Below are 18,337 nucleotides of genomic sequence, written 5' to 3'. Positions count from 1 at the left end.
ATAACTGACTTTACAGTGGAGCATTCAGAACGTCCACTCACTGGAAATGATTAACAGATGCGACTCTGCTTAGCACTCTTGCAGAAAGCCCACAGGCTCAAACAGACACACCCTCCGCCTCTCAGCTTGAAAAATTCACCTGGATGAGAATCATGTTTCTTACCTGCATGGGGCACCCCTAACTCAGCATAACATCTGATAAAAGTTAACACAAGTCATATCCTCTTTCTAGATGAACTTCCAAAGGGTGTACAGGATTGAACAGACCAGCAACCCTCAATTTTAGGGTCTCAGGCTGCTTTTCTACTCTTACCAATGTGTTGAGCTGAGGATAACAAAGAGCTTTTGTGTATATGCATTCTATCCACTGATATTTACCCTAACAGAAATGAAAACCGTATTTCTTTTAAATCATTTAAAATAAGTCACTACACGTTAACATAAGTACATGGGAGGAAAAAAATCACAATATTTTCCAGAACAAAAAACTTTAGTGAGAAGAGTGGCATTGCTTCACATTTTTGCAAGTCTACTGTCTTTCTTAGAAGACAGCTCATATCTGCTTCTGTGGACAATGTCTGGTGATCTGTTTTGGTAACAGTATATGAAGAAAAATCTGGTTTCACACAGCTATGCTGCTGGAAGGAGGAGAAGCACTGGAAGGGTCATTTCAGATCACGGCAAATACGACCCTTTAATACAACCTTGAAAACAGGCACTGAGTGGCTTCTTAAAGCATAGCTGCCAAGTAGAATCTGAAGTCAGATTGGTGAACTTTCACACACTATTACATGAAAACTATTCCTTATCAATCTTCCATTCTGAGGGACTCTTTTACTGATGTGTGATTAGACTTCCTGCACCTCCCTGAAAAGGACTGGAAATCCCAAACTATACCTTGACATCTACTAGAAAATAGTCAAGAGTTCAACCTAAAGATATAGACTATTATGAAACTCAGAGGCTATTACACACGCTGCCTTCATCCTTTATAAGTTTAAATTCGTTAATTCAACATTCCCTGGAATTGGGATATTACCCTTATAAATGATGAAATAGGCAGAAAGGTTGGATTTTGGCCCAAAAGATACAAAATAAGAGGCCAATAATGCAGCTTGGATGTGATTAAATTAACATACAATACTCAGACTGAAACCCAAGGGGGGAAAAAAATCTAAATTTATTCTGAGAATGATCAAAACAAATAGATTTGGATCACATTCCCCAGGAAAAGCTGCAAAGAATTAGTAATCTACGAGAGACTTTGAGTAATATTAAAGCTTTGAATTAAGGTTTTTTGGAAAACTTATTAACTGGCACAATACCAGTATACATGTAAACAAAACAAATCCCCTCAGGCTGTGTTAAGAAGCCTATCAAGAATTTTGGATGCTCAAGAGTCACCAGACAACACCTCTAGTTCCCATAAATGCAGAGCAGGCTCAAGGTCACTGATTCATAGGAATATGTAAGGCTAAGGGTCACTGGACCACCAGGAGGGGCTTCAGGAGTTGAGTGTGAAAACAATTAAAACAGTAAAAATAGGACACAGAACAAACAGAAGAGAGTTAGTGATTTTAGCTAGTATCGCTCTAGTATTTCTACCAGAAATATCCTTACCCAAAGCAACAGCCTTCAAAACTAAAAGAGCATAAACGGAAATACAGGGGCCCACGTTAGGGTACCTAACCATAAAAGAGTAGAATTTAATTGCAAGAATTTATCAACAAATACTTCCTTCAACTATGTCTATTTCTTTTAAAAGACTTTATGGAATTTCATATAATGCAGAAAGAGAACACTAAAAGAAATGGAAACTGAAAGTTATAAAAACACTGAATTGAATTAAATGTTGAGAGCAATAACTGAACTCTTTATAATACTCTCTGATGCATACTATATTCCAGATGATATTCAAAGTGCTTCTGACAAATTAACTCACTCAACTGTCTCCACTACACTTGAGGTGGGTACTACCAAATTCCCTTTTTACAGATGAGAAGACTAAAGGCCAGCGAGGGGTCACAAAGCAGTTAAGTGGCAGGGCTGGAATTTCAATGAGGGCAGCCATGGTCCTAACGACCAGGCTATCCTCCCTGGGACGAACCCACCACAAACATCTCACAAAATCATTGACCTCATGTGCAAAATGTCCTTTCTCTGACAGTAAAACAAAGCTCTCGCAGGAGAACACACGCTGAGCTTGGTTCTGACCAAAGCCATGCCATCTCAGCACTTGTGCTAAAGAGTTTAGAATGTAGGAGAGAGGGGCAGCCTTAGAATAGGACTGAAGAGTCACGCTGTGGAGAACTGTAAGAACACAGCAGTGTCCTTTATGAAACATGGGCTTCTGTAAAAGCAAAAGAAGCAAGGTATGCGTGGATGATGAAGAAAGGAACACACACATTGAAGCTTCTGCTTTGGGTTCCAGAAAAAAAAAAAAAAAAAAAAAAAAAACTGAAGGAGACAGAATGAGGACTACATAGAAACCTTAGAGCCTGTTAGTGAGATGGACCTTCTTCCCCGAAAATAAGTTTTTAAGGAAAAGAGCCACATATTCCTTGATGCCCGAGGGAAATGTATCGAGGAAATCTACTCTTTATATGTTCAATAAACCACAACCATGTAATAAAAGCAGTACTAAAGCAAAGTCCAATGCAAGCATTCACTGTATAACTTAGAACCACCCTTTATCGTCATACCTAAAACCTCTTCCTTGTTTTTCCTAAACATATACAATATGCTACCTACAAGAAGGAAAGGCAAGAGATATTTTACAGTAAGCCAAGTACATCTTTCAGCAGATCTTAAGAGTTACACATACACCAGTTCAAAACTACTCCGTGACATACTTCACTTCCAATGAGAAAGTGATCCATTTAGTAATTTCAGATGCGCTGAGTCTTTAAAAGCCCTCAAGAGGTAAGGAAATGATTTATTTGTACTGAAAACCACAACTTACATACAATTAACCAATGCAGAAAAAGCTGAAGAGGGTGAGGAGCTTGTGGGTAGCAGATTTGGGGTTTAATGCCTTTTTTCACAACCACTGAAGTGATTAATTCTGAAAACTAAGGGGGTAAGTAAAAAAGACCATGACCACACAGAAACCAATCTAAAGCAATTTTTAGTGAACCACTATACAGCTAAAGAAAAAAAAAAATCTGGCACTAGTCTGCTAGTAAATATAGTAACAGGCCATAGAACACAAACTTTTTCTGAACACCTACAAAAGGCAATGCAGAGGAGGAAACACCTATAAACACTCCTTCGAAATCAATGCAAGTATTTTCCAAGAGAGTCTCAGAATGTTTTGTTTCTCTGTTGCAAAAAAGTCGTAAGATACCAACAAGCAAAGAGGTGAGCATTAAATGACTGTCCTGAAAGTAAAAATAAAACAGGAAATGGAAATGTGCTTGTATTTATCCACTGTAAAGATAGCGTTCACCTTCACCATTTATAAAGCCACGACTGTCAAAATCAGAGACAAAGGCCAGCCTACCTTGATACGTTTTCTGGAATGTATTCTAGGACCGGATACCCATCACTTCTTCTCGATGACAGGTCACCGTGTGATTTCCACGACTCCACTAAAGTGTTGACCGGAGGAAAGGAACTCAGGTGTTGGAAAGACTGGTCTCTAGCTGATCGTGATAAAGATATTGTACCTTGAGCACCAATCCTGTAGTGAAAAGACTGTCCACCTGAATTCACACCGACAATGGCAGATGAAGGGATGCTGGCCTCTGGATAATAGCTCCCGTCATCCGGTTCTTGTTTAATCCCCATTGGGAACCCGCTGCCTTCACAGTTCCCATCAAAGCCGGGCACAGGTGGTCCTAAAATTCCTGACAGAGAATAATAGTCTTTATCATCCATAAAGGAAAAATACGAGCCATCCATGAATGGAAAGGGGTTGACAGTTGGATTCCCTTTAAAAGAGGTTCCCGAGCACGAATGCTTGGTTGATTCTTGTTTGATTGGTACTGAGAATGGGGAATCGGCATTTATTTTGCTATTTCCTCCTAGGCATGAGCTGCTGAAAGCTCCATCTGGCTCCGGCTTTATGTACTGGACGATGTTAAGCTGGCCAGTCACACCATTGGGGATGGCACTCTCTGTTTCCTCAGTCTTGGGAAAGGGGGCCTCTTGAGCACCTTTCTCATGAGTGTCTGGACTAGGAACCACATCCCTGGCACTGCTGGATCCAGCGGGAGTGCCTGAAGCAGAGTAGCTGAAGGCATTGCTTATGGGGCTACAGATAGACCCCACAGTGCTAGCAGATGGGCTGGACAGCGAGGATCTGTTATTTGTGTTGGAAGGGCTGGAAACGGAGCACCTTGAGTTGTTGATATTTGCAGGGCTGGATACAGAGGATCGCAGAGTGATGTTATTTGGACTGGCGACTGGAGATTTGACACTGCAGTGGCTGGGGGGGCTGGAAATCGGGGACTTCATGCTACTCAGGGGACTGGAGAGGGGAGAGCCCACGTTGCTGGCATGGGCTGGGCTGTGTGACCTGGAGCCCCGATTCTCCACATTAGGGGAGCATGTGAGAGGAGTGCCCTGGGTGAGGGGGCTATGCACGCCAAAACTGCCAAAGCTGGCTGAGCTGGAGGACACAGAGCCCATCCCTGCAGGGCTGCAACCCGCAGATGTCATGTTCAGGGGGCTGCACACGGACGGGCTCTTTTCGTGACACAGGATGGGGCTCTTCACGACAGCGCGCATGACCCCACCGTTCACCAAGCTCCCGGAGTCAGGCATAAATGGCCTCAAGGGCCTGCTCACACCCCCAAGAGTGGAAGGACGATGGCCATTCTCTTTGTAAAATTTTACCAGCTGCTCCACATTTTGGTAGATCTTGGCTGGACTGGCGCTTCCCTGCGGGTGCTGCTGATCGTAAGAGTAGTCGGCGTCTCTCACGGAATCCATGTACAAGCCCATGGACTCCGCCACGGTGGCAGACAGTTCCTTCGACTCCAGCTCCGTTTTAATATCAGAGGTTAGAATCCCAGGCCGATTGTTGTCTTGCTGAAGGCAAGGGAGAAGTTCGTGCTTTTCTTTGCTGCTTCCTTGAGTACTGTTGTTTGGAATAGCACCGGAAACACAGCTGACGTTGACGATCTCCATGTAGTTACTCTCATCCGTCCGCTCCGTGGGTCCCAGGGAAGAACGCTCCACAGTCTCAGAAGCTTGACCCCACCGTCTTTCCATCTCGAGACCTTCAGGGAGACTGTGGTAGCCTTTGGTCTCCATCGCTAAGAAATAAATGTAGAGTAAAAAACTGAATGAGAGTCCTGGATGGCAGGATTACTCTAAACCATACTGCAAAAGGGCACTGACTTCGCCTAGAAGTATACACTCTACGTATTATAAGCAATACTTCCAGTTATATTCAAAGCATTACCTTTTCAGGTGCTGATATAAGAGTCCGGACTATAACCGGTCCAGAAGCCAGAATATAAGAAGCAACCATATAAAACTATTTTGCATCTAAAGAAATGTAACCTGGAGTTCCCGTCGTGGCGCAGTGGTTAACGAATCCGACTAGGAACCATGAGGTTGCGGGTTCGGTCCCTGCCCTTGCTCAGTGGGTTAATGATCCGGCGTTGCCGTGAGCTGTGGTGTAGGTCGCAGACGCGGCTCGGATCCCGCGTTGCTGTGGCTCTGGCGTAGGCCGGTGGCTACAGCTCCGATTCAACCCCTAGCCTGGGAACCTCCATATGCCGCGGGAGTGGCCCAAGAAACAGCAACAACAACAACAACAACAACAAAAGACAAAAAAAAAAAAAAAAAAAAAAAAAAAAGAAATGTAACCTATTTGCTAGAATCCAGCCTTTAGCGTTTGCAAAGGATATTCAAAAATGTTAACTTATTTAATATGCAAAGTCGTTCTGGGGCTGATGGGGCAGGCAAGGAGGAAACAGAGGACTGAGTGAAGTGGGCAACTCGCCCAAGGTCAAAGGCAGAATAAGAGACAAAGTCAGGTTGAAAACTAAATCTTCTAACTCCAAAACCTTTAGAGTCTTCAGGGCCTATGGAAGCTGTTTTCCATATCTAATACGTGGCTTTATAAAAAAACCACAAGGACGTGCCATTAATGTTACCATTTCCTAATATAAAGTCATCACAGGCAAAATAACTTTACTTTTAAAACAGTAAGATTTTCTTAAAAGGGATAAGTGATGAAGATAATTTCATGTCAATTCTGAAAAGTGAAGAGTCACACAGTCTGATTAATTAAGCTGGTCCAAATTCAGAGAGGCTGTATGACAACTCAAGAATGTCAGGACTCTTAAGTCTGTATTCTAATCTTGGCAAGGACTTTGACAGGCAGCCTGACCTAGTGGTACTTCTGCTAAAAAGACTTCAGGCAGACAGTTTCATTCTCAACAGTTAATGGAGGAAGTTTGAGATGAGTCCTGACAATTTACCTGTTCATTCATTCATTCAACAAATATTTACCAAGTGTGTGCCACATCCTGGGCCTACGACAAGTCACTGAATCTATTGTGATAAACAAAACAGACACAGTTCCCATCCTCACAGGACTGTTTTAGATGTACAATCCTATCCACTGGCTGTCACTATCAATTTATTTCATGGATAGTATAATTATAATAGGCTCCATGGATCTATGGCTTATACATTATATCATTCAATGCAGTATTACAAGACTTTCACATGTATTACTTATCTACCCTTATAAACAACCCCACAAGACTGGCAAAAAGTATTATCTAAATGATACCGCTGCAGAAACTGAGGCCTGGGTTACACAGCAGAGCTGGCATTTGTTTTGATTCCATGTCTCTATCTACGCCAGGGTACCTCAACCTTGGCATTACTTTGAGGCCTGATAATACTTTGCTGAGGAGATGTGCCCTACGCATTATGAGACATCCAGCAGCATCCCTGCCCCCTGCCCGCTCCATGCCAGCAGTATTCCTCCTGCCCCCCATGACAGCCCCAACTGCCTCCAGGCATTGCCAAATGTCCCTCCCCGGGGGGGAGGGGCAAAATCACCCTGGTTAGAGAACCATCACTCTAAAGAAACATCTCTAAGACAATGAGCTTGTTCTCAATAAAATTCCATTTGTCCATTTTCATGCATAAAGCTTTTAAAATCTCTAGGTATGCATTTTATTTTCAAATCCCTTCAGGTGTGTAAACATTCCCTGACCCAAATAAAGGTCCTGATCTAAAAGATGCAGTTTCTGCAGTTCTGAACACAACTGCTACGTGAGGCCTCTCATCCTTTTCTTCCCTTTGCCACTCACTGTCTCCAACCGCCCTACCTTCTGCTCATTAAAAAGAGACTAGGAAGCCTCTCTGCTCTAGAAATTACATTATTAACATGGAAAATAATATAATGACTCTACTAAATAAATCTGCACTAGATATTATGGGGCTCTACAACAAAACTTAATGTCCCAATTGTCCAAGTAGCGTAATTACCTCTTACTTTTCTATATTCTACACTTGACTTTTAAGTTCCCAGAAGGCAGAAACTTGATCAATTTTACCACTGTATTCCAAGCAGATGGCATAGTGCAAATAAATAAATTTTAACTATTCTAACATAATCAATACTCAATAATGTGTGAACATTAAAATCTCCCAATTATACGGTGTTCTTTTACTTAAAGAACCTAATTCTACAAATGCCTAATCACAAATCAATCCCAAACAGTGGAAAGTAAGTCAAACTATCAAGTTTGAGGAGGTAATCCAGTAACTGCTGCTGAAAAATTGGGTGTGGATAAAAGCCAACTTAAAGTTAAAAATATATATATATATTGACATGGGACCTAAACAGCTAATATTGGCCTTTTCCACCTTACTGAAAAACCATTTAGTCATAGCCATGGGTTAAAAACACCAGTAAATAGTATGTGTTGCTACTACTTCTATGTAGGAATATCGTCCTCCCCATACCAAACTCGAACAGATACAGATATATATCTAAGGTATAGGCATTTCAGGTCCAAATTCATTGACCACAACAAACAGGTCTATTCCTGTTCAAAACTGAATACCTTCTGTGCATCCCCCTTCCCCCAACTCACATTCCCTGTCTTGGTGAACCGCACCACCCTCTACCCCAAAGCCTGGAAGTCTCCCTTGCTCGGCACCCCCACTAAAGGCTTCCACAGGCTCACCCGCCCACACACTCCCACACCTACCTACCACCTCACTCCATGCCCCCAGGGCAGGACCACCTGTCTTGAGCCTGAAGGGCCATCCCCATTCAGACCTCTCTCCAAAAATTCATCCTCCAAATCGTCTTTAGAAAAGGATGATCACTCACCCCCCCCACACACATTTTTTTTTAAGTTTCGAAGTGGAAAAGTGCATGCTAAAACTCCTGGGAAGTTCTACCATACTGAAACCTGTTTCGTTTTTAATCCCGAGTTCCCTAAATAACTTGGCCACTACACCTTTTTTTTTTCACAGAACACCTACTTATACACAGAAGGGCACTTTTCATCACGCTGCCTCAAAGTAGGATCCTTATCTCTGTATTGTGAGGCTTTATGAAGATTTGAAGAGAATCTATACTTGGAGAGGGTGGGCACAAACCATCCTAAAGTGCTTCTACAAGGAAGCACCTTATCAGCTAACATCAGGCAGCTGATCACAACTTTCCAAGTGCTGTTTGGCCAGCCTTGAACCCTTCTGACCATAACATAAACCAGCCTGCATTTCACCATATTATTGACAAGGCTACCACTAGAGAATTTGCAAAAGGCTTTGCTGAAACCTACATGAGCTTTAAGGAATTCTCATCTACCAACCTAATGCACCTCGCAACATAGAAAAATAAAAGCTGACCACAAACAAGAAAGGATAGAGGGCATCTACCACCTGTATGGCTTCTCCTGCAAATTTTTTGAAAGATCAGGTTGTTTCTTTCTTTTTTTTTTTAAATATGATTACTGAAATATTTTATGCTGAATTCTCATTATTATTTTAATTGATCTTCTCTGTAAACACTCAGATCACATTAGGAATTTATTTCCTATGTTGTCCAGGAAATTCAGGTTGTCTTTTTGGAGCTGGCATAAGGACCATGGCTTGAGCAGAATTTAAGTCAACCTGAACTTACTAGTGAATACTGAAAATATCAGTTGTTGAATATGATCCTCATAGAAAAATATCCAGAGGGAAAAGGGAAAGTTTTTGTTACTGAAGTATAAAATGAAGCAGATACTGGTATACAAATCTAGCTGATATAAGATCAGACTTGCCTCCCTTACAATGGAGACTATAACAGAGACTCTCTTGGGACAAAGACAAAAACCATTAATTTTCATGCAAATGGCCTCCCCCCCAAAAATTTTTTTTGAAAGGCACTGATACTTCTACCTTAAGCCATATATATGCTTTTAAACACTGTTATGCAAAGGAAAAACTTGACTTGAAAATTTTAAAGGCTGTGTTAAATTGCTCTTTTCCATGAGGAAGTAGTTTTTGTTTTGTTTTTTTTTTTCAGGAATATTAACAAGGAATCTGGCAAATTTATATTTTATCTGAAAGCACTTTCACTTTTGCTACCAGAAAAAATATAGTCCCAGTTCGAATGCATCATTTTCTATAGTTATTTGACTATAATACGTCTTAAAGACAGAACCTTAAAAATTTCATAATTGGCACTGGTTGCCTCGTTGTAAAAGTTCAATGTATTTAACTTTTTTCTGTCATCCCCACTACGGAACTATTATTACCTGCCTCTTTTTTTACAGATGAGGTAAATGACAGAAATCAGCCCAAGGTCACCTAAGAGAGCCGGAGACCAGTTAGAACTGAACACACCTGATTTCTATTCACTCTCCTAATTCACTGAGCCACCTGATCTTTCCAAAATCCCCAAACTACTTCTCCCTTAAAGGAAAAAGCTCCTCTTTAGATTATGTTTAAAAACTTCTCTCCTCAAGCATTTCCCTGATAGCCTGCCATGAAGTCAAATATAAAATTAAAACTTTCCAGAACTTCCCAGATGGAGAACGCTGTTATCATTACTATATAAATATCATCAATAACAGCACCTAGAGAAAACGCAATTCAAATTCTAAAAAGCATGTAGTGCCTTTGAAATTCAGTGGTTTCAACAACTTACTGGTTATTAAACAAGTTTTCTTAACGCCTATGTTTTAATAAATAGTTAAAACTTCTGGTGCCATAAACCATTAACGACTTAAATCTGGTCTTTTAAAATCTATTAGGAAAAGCTATGCACCTAAATTCAGTAACAGGGTTCAGATGCCACCAAAAGAAGCTTCATCCCTTCTCCCCTGCCTTTAAAATTCCAACTGATGCCACAGAAAGCATAATCTCTTTCAAGAGTTTCGTGAATACTAAGGAACTGGAAATGCACGAATTTCCAGAGCCCCTTTCATACAGGATCTACCAAGATCTATATCTCCTTCAACTGCCCTTTTCTCGCTATACCTCCAGCTGAGATTTGGGTGCTTCCGCAATTGATAGAGGAAAAGAAATATTGTTCAAACGTCCTTCAAAAACTGTACAAGGAAAACGATCCGAAATCATCGTTGGATAAAGGGAAGGGTGGTAGATCTCCCACTGCCAAAGGCGGTGGAAAGCTGCTCTTTAAGAGGGCATTTATCCAAAGTGGCCAAACTTTCCCAAAATAGTCCTCTGGCGGCCAAAAGGGGGAAAAAGTGGAAAACCAAAACAAAACAACAAGCACACAGCACCCTACTGACTGTGCCTCCGGATTACGCAGCCACTTCGCCCTGCAAAGTGCACGCTCCCGCGCCGCGGCCGCACGCCAAGCCGGGCAAGCGGTGCCCAGCCGCGCACCTCTACACACCTGCCTCGGCCGGGGTCCGTCTCTCGGCGTCTACCTGTTGCAGCGCTCGCCAACGCCACGACACCCCTGCTGCGGAGCCCCACTAAATCCAACCACATCCAGGCCAGCCAGTGCCGCTCTCCCTGCAGCAGGAGAGCCGGAGGCAGCAACGCTCTTGCACCCAGGTGACTGCACGGGTTTCCTCCGAGCAGCCTGAAGTTGGCTTGCTTCTCCCCAGTCCAATGACACCCCGGGCGCGGAGGGGCGGAGAGGAGGGGGCAGGGGCAGGGCCAGGGCCAGGGCGGGCGAAGTAGGGAGAGAGCGCAAGAGGGCGGGCGAAAGCCCGGAGGGGGAGTGGGCCAGCTGGAGGGCCGGCCCTTTTAAAAGCAGGTCACATGTCCAGATAAAAAGTTCAGGTTGCTATCCCGCCCCCCTGAGCCCTTCCCATTGGCCCGCAGGGAAGCAAGGTTCCACGCTTCGCGGGTCAGGCTGGCTTCTCATTGGACAACCCTGGCTGTCAGTCACCAGGAGGACGACATGACTGATACAAAGTTGCTGCGACACAGCCTGGACTCGGCAGCTCCCTTAAAGCCGCAGAAGCGGCGGCCGCTTAGGGTGCAGGGCAGTGTCTACGCCACTAGGTATCCTCCAGACGCTGCCCACCCCCCTCGTCCCCTCGCTCGACTGTCCCAAACCTGCTCGCGCCCACCTGGCTCTCCTCCTGGCTAACCCTATGATGTCTGGAAAGAAATAAAAAGTCTGGTGACGCGGAAGAAGTCGCTTTTTCCCAAAGCCGGTCAAGGTGTAATCCCCTGAGGCTCTCCACCTGCAGCGCCAGGTGAGCGGCAGCCCTGGCCCAGGCGCCGCCCACAGCGTCCGCGCGCAGCGGAGGTCTCTTAGTGGGCTTCTCCCGACCCCCGAGGTTCCGCTCCCCGCCCCTTTTCTCTGCCTTCCGAGTTACCTCTCAGCAGAGCAGCCGCAGCGTCCACTGCCAGCGAGCAAGAGGATCACGTTCCCACTCGATTTGAATTTCCTTGTTTTAACCGTGCCGGAAAAGCGGGTGACTTCAGCGCAGCCAAAGCCCTTTAAATACAACTTCTCTCCCACTCCCCCCCCAAAAAAAAGTGCGATGGTGAAAAGCTGCTGCACCCCTTCTTTATAATTTTGTTGCTGTATTACTTTCGTACTGGATTTTTCCACTAGTTCAGTTTGAAAAAGCCCTACCATGGATAGTCTTTTCTTTATAATAGGTGGGAGGGGGTGCACATAATTGGGAGAAACAAACAAGAGTGGCAAGGAAACAAACTGTTTCCTAAGGATCAAGTGTATGCAAGAAGAAATTTCGGTTTCCCTCCAACCGCCTCCACCTCGACTCTCCTCCCGCCCACCCAAAACATTGTAGTTACTAAGCAAAAGATGAGCTTCTTAACTTTGATTTCTAAGGACTGTGAGGCTCCGCGTAAGAGGCTCCGTTTTAGATTCCCGACTGGCCCACAGTCAACACCAGTGACGTACACACCTAAATCTGGTCCCCCGGCCCTTCGCGACCCGCAGCCCGGCGGCGGCAGCTGTGCTGCCTCCCGCCTCACCCTTGCCGCACACCAGCCACACTGGGAAGACTGGTGCACTGGGGTGGGGGTGGGGGGGGCGGTTCTCCCAGTGCCCCAAGGCCCCTCCTCTTCTTACAGTTAATTAAGCTTCGGGATTCCAGACTCTGAACCCAGGAAGATTCGAACTCCCAGCCGCCCCAGGTAGGGAACTCCCTGGCGGCGGGAGTGACAGCAGCAGCGCAGGAGAGCTGGTCCCGGCCCCTGATTCAGGTGCTCGCAGTCCTCGCGCTGAGCGCCCCCGGTGCCCCACAGCCGGGAGTCCTCGCAAGTGTCCCAACTTTCCCGTAGGGCCCTCAGTTTTGCGCACTCTCCCGGCCAAGCGAGCTGCCAGGCATCGATCGCACTCGGGGCGGAAAGCAGGCGGCGGGCAGAAGCGAGGGGGGAGTCTCAGACCCAGCGCCTGGGCACGCGAGGAGACGGCGTCTCCGCCTGCGCTGCCGAATTATTCATTACTTAAGGAATGGACGTGCCTCTTTTACTAAGTTTTTACCTCCCTTACGGAGGGCTGGTCTTGCCCTGGATCTCAGCTTCTTGCAAAATCTAGGTTAGAATCTTGCAGGGACAGCCGCCGCGATTGCTCGCCTGCTGCCCAGCACCCCTGCCCGAAGGCAGCCGCGCGGGCACCTAGTCTCCTGCCCGCAGCCCACCTCGGTTTGCGAACCCGCGCTCTCTGCGCAGACCGTGCCTTGCCCAGGGCCGCCTTGCGATTCCCGGGCCCCCTCCCACCGCTGTCAGCGCAAAGTGACTGTCGCTGCACTCACCTTTTCTAGGACATGGTGGGGAGGCTGGGGCGCGGGGCGGGGGGTGGGTGGGGGCAGCCACACTCCTGCTGCCTCCGCCGCCAGCAGCAACTCCAATATTAGCGGATTGGCAGTAAGGATGGAGAGGAAGATAATCCGGCAGTCGCCCTACTGACGGTGGGTAGAGCAATAGAGCAGTAGTGTTGTTACCCCGCAGGAGGAGGCAAGGCGGCGGCGCCAAATAGCGCAGAGGAGGACGCGGGTGCCTGCCCGCCCCCAGCAGCGGCGGCCGCGGCTCTAGCGGGCCCCTCTCCCGAGGCTGCTGGCCTCCGGGCGGTGACGACGGTGGCTCTGTGAGCCGGGAAGTCCGGCGGGATGACCCCGCGCCGGTCTCCCCGCAGCAGGCTCTCCGCGCCCCCTCCCCGGGCCTGGGGTGACCGGTGACAGCTCCGGCTACGGAGCGTGTAAGTGTGTGTGGGCGAGTGTGTGTTGAGGGGGCGGCTTCAGGGGGAGCCCGCGGCGCCGCAGCCCCCTTCTCGGGTCACACCCTCACCAGCGGGAGGAGGCAGCAAAGCATCCAGACACCGGCTTGCGGGAAACAGGGGCTGGGGGTGCCGATGGCCGCCCTCCCACCCTGGCCCCTGGCTGTAAGGAGGCCGAGGGCAAACGGAACCCCAATGCACGTCACCCAACACCCCTCCCCCCGGTTCCCCAAAGCCCGGCCCTGACCTCGCGCCCCGGCCTCAGGTGCAGTTCCCAGCCGCTGGGGTAGACGCGAGCTAGGGACCACGCGCGGGGGGCGGGAGGGAAAAGTTTCTTTTCCTGCCGCCTGGCTGCCCACCCGGCGAGACGGCTCCTCTCCCCCCTCGGTCTCCCGCTCGCCGCGCCTCTGCCCCACCCCCACCGTGGGGGGGTGCCGAGGAAGGACCGGGTGTCTGCGCGCGGGGGCGTGTGGGGAGAGCGGCGAGGAGCGGCGGCCGCCACCGGTCCCTTCGCGGTGACAGCGGCTCAGAAGCCGCCGCCGCCAGCTCCGCGAAGCGAGCCGAGGAAGGGGCTGGGAGCCAGGCCCCCTCCCATCTCCGCTCGCCGAGCGCCGCGCGCCCCCGTGCCGCCCCGCGCGCCCCCGCGGCCCGGGCAGACACCTACGCCGACGCGAAAGTGAAAGGGGCGACGGAGCCAGGAGGGCGGCTGGCGGCGCGCGGGCGCGCGGCGGGGGGCGGAGGGCGGAGCGGTGACCCGCGATCCAGGGATTCTCAGGCTCCGGCTGCCCTGCGGAGCCGCAAGCGCCTCCTGGCTCCAGAGAAGTCCCACGTCCCCCTCCCCCCCCGGCCACACAAATCACCCCCATCGGAGCAAAAGTGTGCATGTGTGCGCGTGTTCAGGAGCACTCACGTGTGTGACAGACGCTTCAGCCCCAGCCTTTTCTACCTCACCGTTACATTTACACTTAGTGGAAGATTGGGGCGGGGGGAACTTGTGGCTATCACTACCGTTTACAGACCCCTGCTTGCTGTCCTTTACGACTCAGTTAAACCCCTTGAACTGACCACACATGCCCTTTTCCTGGCTTAACACTCTTTTTCCTACAGACTTTATTGACCCCCTCCCCCTGCCCTTTGCTGGTTCTTTCCCATTTTCTTTCTAAATAGCTGTGAAAGTTGTTAATCCCGTCCCACACAAAACCGTGTTAATCACGGAGCTGCGCTGTTAAAACAATCACTGCCTCTCTTCAACCACGTTCCCCCTCGATCCTAGCCTTGAGCTGTCCATTGCGTTGTCACCCACACAGCGTTGGCACTACCCCGTGGCTCGAGGTGGCATTTGGCCTCTAGCAAAACAACCTTTCTCCTGTTCCCTTATGTGGAGAGAATTTAAGTTCATAAGGTACTATGCTTTAGGTGAAATCAAGAAAATAATTAAATGATAAATTTTCAAAATTAACGTAATAAATATCTAGCGAACTTTTAAAAAGAACCATCATTGACAAGTGTACTGATTGCAAAAACTGAATTTTGAAATTCATCAAAAATAGATGGTTGGCGTTGATTGATATAAATGGAAGGATGGATAGATATGTGATTAAAACATGTTTATGGTACAGTATTCATGGCAGGATCTAGGTACGTATACAGGTGTTCACTGCAAAATTCCTTCAACTTTTTTTGTATGTTTGTAATTTTCATAATTAAATGTTAGAGAAAAAGACCCTTCATTTAATGTAAACTTTATAATGTAAATTCAGTTTACAAAAGTTGATAAGTTAGGCATTGATTATTCCTTTCCCCTTTATCAAACTGTTTTCTTCAAATATTCTTTACATAGGTTCTCCACCACTCTTTTAATCAGTAATTTCCATTACAGACAACCACTCAGGGATCAGACTCTGTTGTAAAGTGGGGTTATTATAACTGCAACATTTTAGAAATCTAGAAGATTTCTTCCTGCATTTTCTCTTGTCCAATCTCAAATTTTAATCTTCTGTGCTTCAAAATAGTTTGGGTTTATAACACTGAGCTTTTAAACATATTCTTTTGAAACTTTTTCACACTAAAATAGCTTGCAGGGAGGTCCATATTCCTGAAGGTATATCAGCATCTTTCGACAGAGATGTTAGGAGAATCTTGCCATGACTAATAGGCAAACCTTTATTTGTTTGTGGATATTTGAACCATTAAATTTCTCTCTTCTCCCAATTTCCTTTTGCTGGCTGTAAGAGGTGGTCTTGTGCCACCCTAAAAAGAAATCAGCTCCACGATCAATCTTCGGCTCCCTCATCTGAAGATTTTGCTGGGAATCACCCCACAAAAGACGTCTCTGCAAGACTCCATCAGAGATGGAGATGCGGGTTTTTCTAGTTGTTCAGAACTCTTTGTTCCAAAGGTTCCAATGGCCATTACTAAAGAGCCCTACCAGCTTTAAAAATGTATACCTAGAAATGTCATCACTTGCTTAAGCTGTCTCTTAACAAACTTTGTTCTTTTCCTCCTTTTAGAAATATTTTTTTCTTTGCAAAAGGATGGAAACAAGCTTTTAAGAAAAATAAAAATCAAAACAGGAAAAGCACAGAAAAGGACCTTAACTTCATTTCCAAATAGCTGGAGACTATTTACAGCTGCCAAATAGTCTAAAACCTGGAAGCAGCATCCACTATCTCCCTTTTGACAGTTGTTCACCCTCCTTTTACAGTCGCTGTACCTCAGGACACCTCCCTCCTTCATCCCATTACTGTCAAACTCCCTGAAGCTTGCTACCATAAGGTGCTTGGCTCAGCTTTTGCAATTTACATGTGTGACATCATATCCTCTATTATATAACTTCAGATACAAAGCCTAATATCATCTAAGTTTGTGTTGGAAAAAAATCCTCCCTTGCTCTTTATTTCAGCTTTAGCAGAGCCACCCCTTAGTTTTCTGATCCTAATCCCATAGTCTTCAAACAGCTGACACTGGGGGAAAGAAAAAAATGCATGGAGTTGCTTAAGCTGTGAGATTATAAGCAACTCCCCCCAAATTGAATATATTTTGAAATGTATTAAAATACTTCTCCTTTATATCTTTATTTACTGACAAGAAAGTAAACCCCACAAGGTGTCATATAATTTAATTGTATTCAGTAATTTTACAAAGTTAAAGGCTATGCATTTGGTCATAGATAACTTCATTAATAAGCCTAGCCATGCTGGCATTTTTTTTTTCTTTCTAAAAAGATAGACTTCTCCCCACCCCCAGCTCTTTTCTTACCAGCTGTTAGAAAGAGTTGAGAAAGACAGAGAGTCAGAGAGAGAAAGGAGGGAGGGGGGTTGGAGAGAGAAGATGAATAGAGGAATAATATAAGATAGAACTTCTTTGTTTTTGGAAAACACACATGCTGCAGTTTATAAACATTGCAAGCAAATAAGAAATTGTGGACCAGAAGAGAAATACAAAACATATCAGGGTTTTTGTTAATATCCACAATAGAAACAAACTCAGTTTTCCGGACTATTTGGAATATTTTTATTAGCTTTGGTTATTCATTAATCTCCATATTTGTTTACCTAACTATTTATTCATCTGTCTATCTTAATTTCATTCGTAGTCATTTTAAATAGAAAACACACAAACCTAATACATTTCTATGACCAGATTTTGAGATGACAGAGGAACCAAACAGCACATGCATCACAATTAGTATGCCATATTATTAGAAGCAAATCAGATTTCACTGTGCCTACACTGATGTTCTAAATTTAGAAATAATGTACAGTATTTGAAAAGGGGGGGAGGAGCTTAGAGCAGTGTATTTTAATAAAAATAAAGATATGTGCAATTTCTTTTCTTCTTTTTCTTGGTTTACTGCAGGAAATTCAACACCTTTAAATAACTGTGCTAATCTTACATAAATAACTGCATGGTTTGTGTACTCATTAGAATTATGCATGGAGGCTGTTTCTCTGATATTATGTGCAGGAAAAACTGCAGAAAAGTGAAACAATCCAGTGGGTCAGGTGTGGGAAATAGCGTCTCTGTTGAACTTGATGAAAAACTCATTTAGAATTTCTCATTAGGACTTCACAGGAGCAGTTAGCTTTTCAGTAGTTGGCACTATATTTTTAGCAGCATTTTAACAGCTGTCAGTAACAACTAAGACAACATTTTGATCAACACTATTTTTTTTAATTCTAACAAAGATGATTGCAAAGAAACAAAATCCTTCAGAATTTAAATGATAGCTCTGAGAACAAAAACAAAAAAAATATTTTCTAGTGACATAAAATGTTAACAATGCCTCAAGGGCAGCAAAAAGGTATCCACATAAGATGAGACCAAGTGAATTCTTAACTTTTAATTTTCTGATGCCTATGTACGTATAATAAAGATGACCTTAGTCTTAAAAGGTACATTCAATATCAGAAACAGAAACCTTAAGAATAAGAGAACATGCACTGTATATTGTTATATATTTGCAAGTAGGTCAAGAATAGCCATATGGGCACCCAAAATGAACACAATTTTTTCCCTAACGTTAGAGTTTATAAAGGGAGGTTATCACATGTCAGATATATGACACTGGAAATAGCAGACAAAAAAAATGTAAGAAGCTTCATGACAGATGTCATCTTTATTCCTAAAGATAGAGGTGAATTTGCTGTGGGTAATGCATTACAAAGCAAACTAAAACTAATCTCTGCA

The 18,337-nt window shown here is 45.2% G+C and overlaps 1 protein-coding gene and 1 long non-coding RNA gene across 7 annotated transcripts in view; one reads left to right on the top strand and one right to left on the bottom strand.

Moving 5' to 3' along the window:
• Positions 1-14,321, bottom strand: part of NR3C2 (nuclear receptor subfamily 3 group C member 2) — a 365,879-nt gene extending 351,558 nt beyond the window's left edge. For 2 of the 4 annotated variants that reach the window (XM_021100657.1, XM_013978843.2), the window contains exons 1-2: positions 13,896-14,321; positions 3,503-5,261 (exon numbers count right to left, since the gene is read on the bottom strand). In XM_021100657.1, coding sequence (XP_020956316.1) covers positions 3,503-5,259 — 1,757 coding nt within the window. In that variant the 5' untranslated portion in view covers positions 5,260-5,261; positions 13,896-14,321. Of the gene's footprint in view, positions 1-3,502; positions 5,262-10,837; positions 11,203-13,187 lie in introns of those variants that run through there. The other 2 variants (XM_013978840.2, XM_013978839.2) reach the window with 2 other exon arrangements.
• Positions 13,234-18,337, top strand: part of LOC110261980 — a 57,978-nt gene continuing 52,874 nt past the window's right edge. For all 3 annotated transcript variants that reach the window (XR_002346407.1, XR_002346406.1, XR_002346405.1), the window contains exon 1: positions 13,234-13,343. This is a non-coding gene — a long non-coding RNA (uncharacterized LOC110261980). The remainder of the gene's footprint in view (positions 13,344-18,337) is intronic.

The sequence above is a fragment of the Sus scrofa genome, chromosome 8 (assembly GCF_000003025.6).
Source record: "Sus scrofa isolate TJ Tabasco breed Duroc chromosome 8, Sscrofa11.1, whole genome shotgun sequence".
NCBI lineage: Eukaryota > Metazoa > Chordata > Mammalia > Artiodactyla > Suidae > Sus > Sus scrofa.
This window is presented reverse-complemented; position numbering and strand designations above follow the sequence as displayed.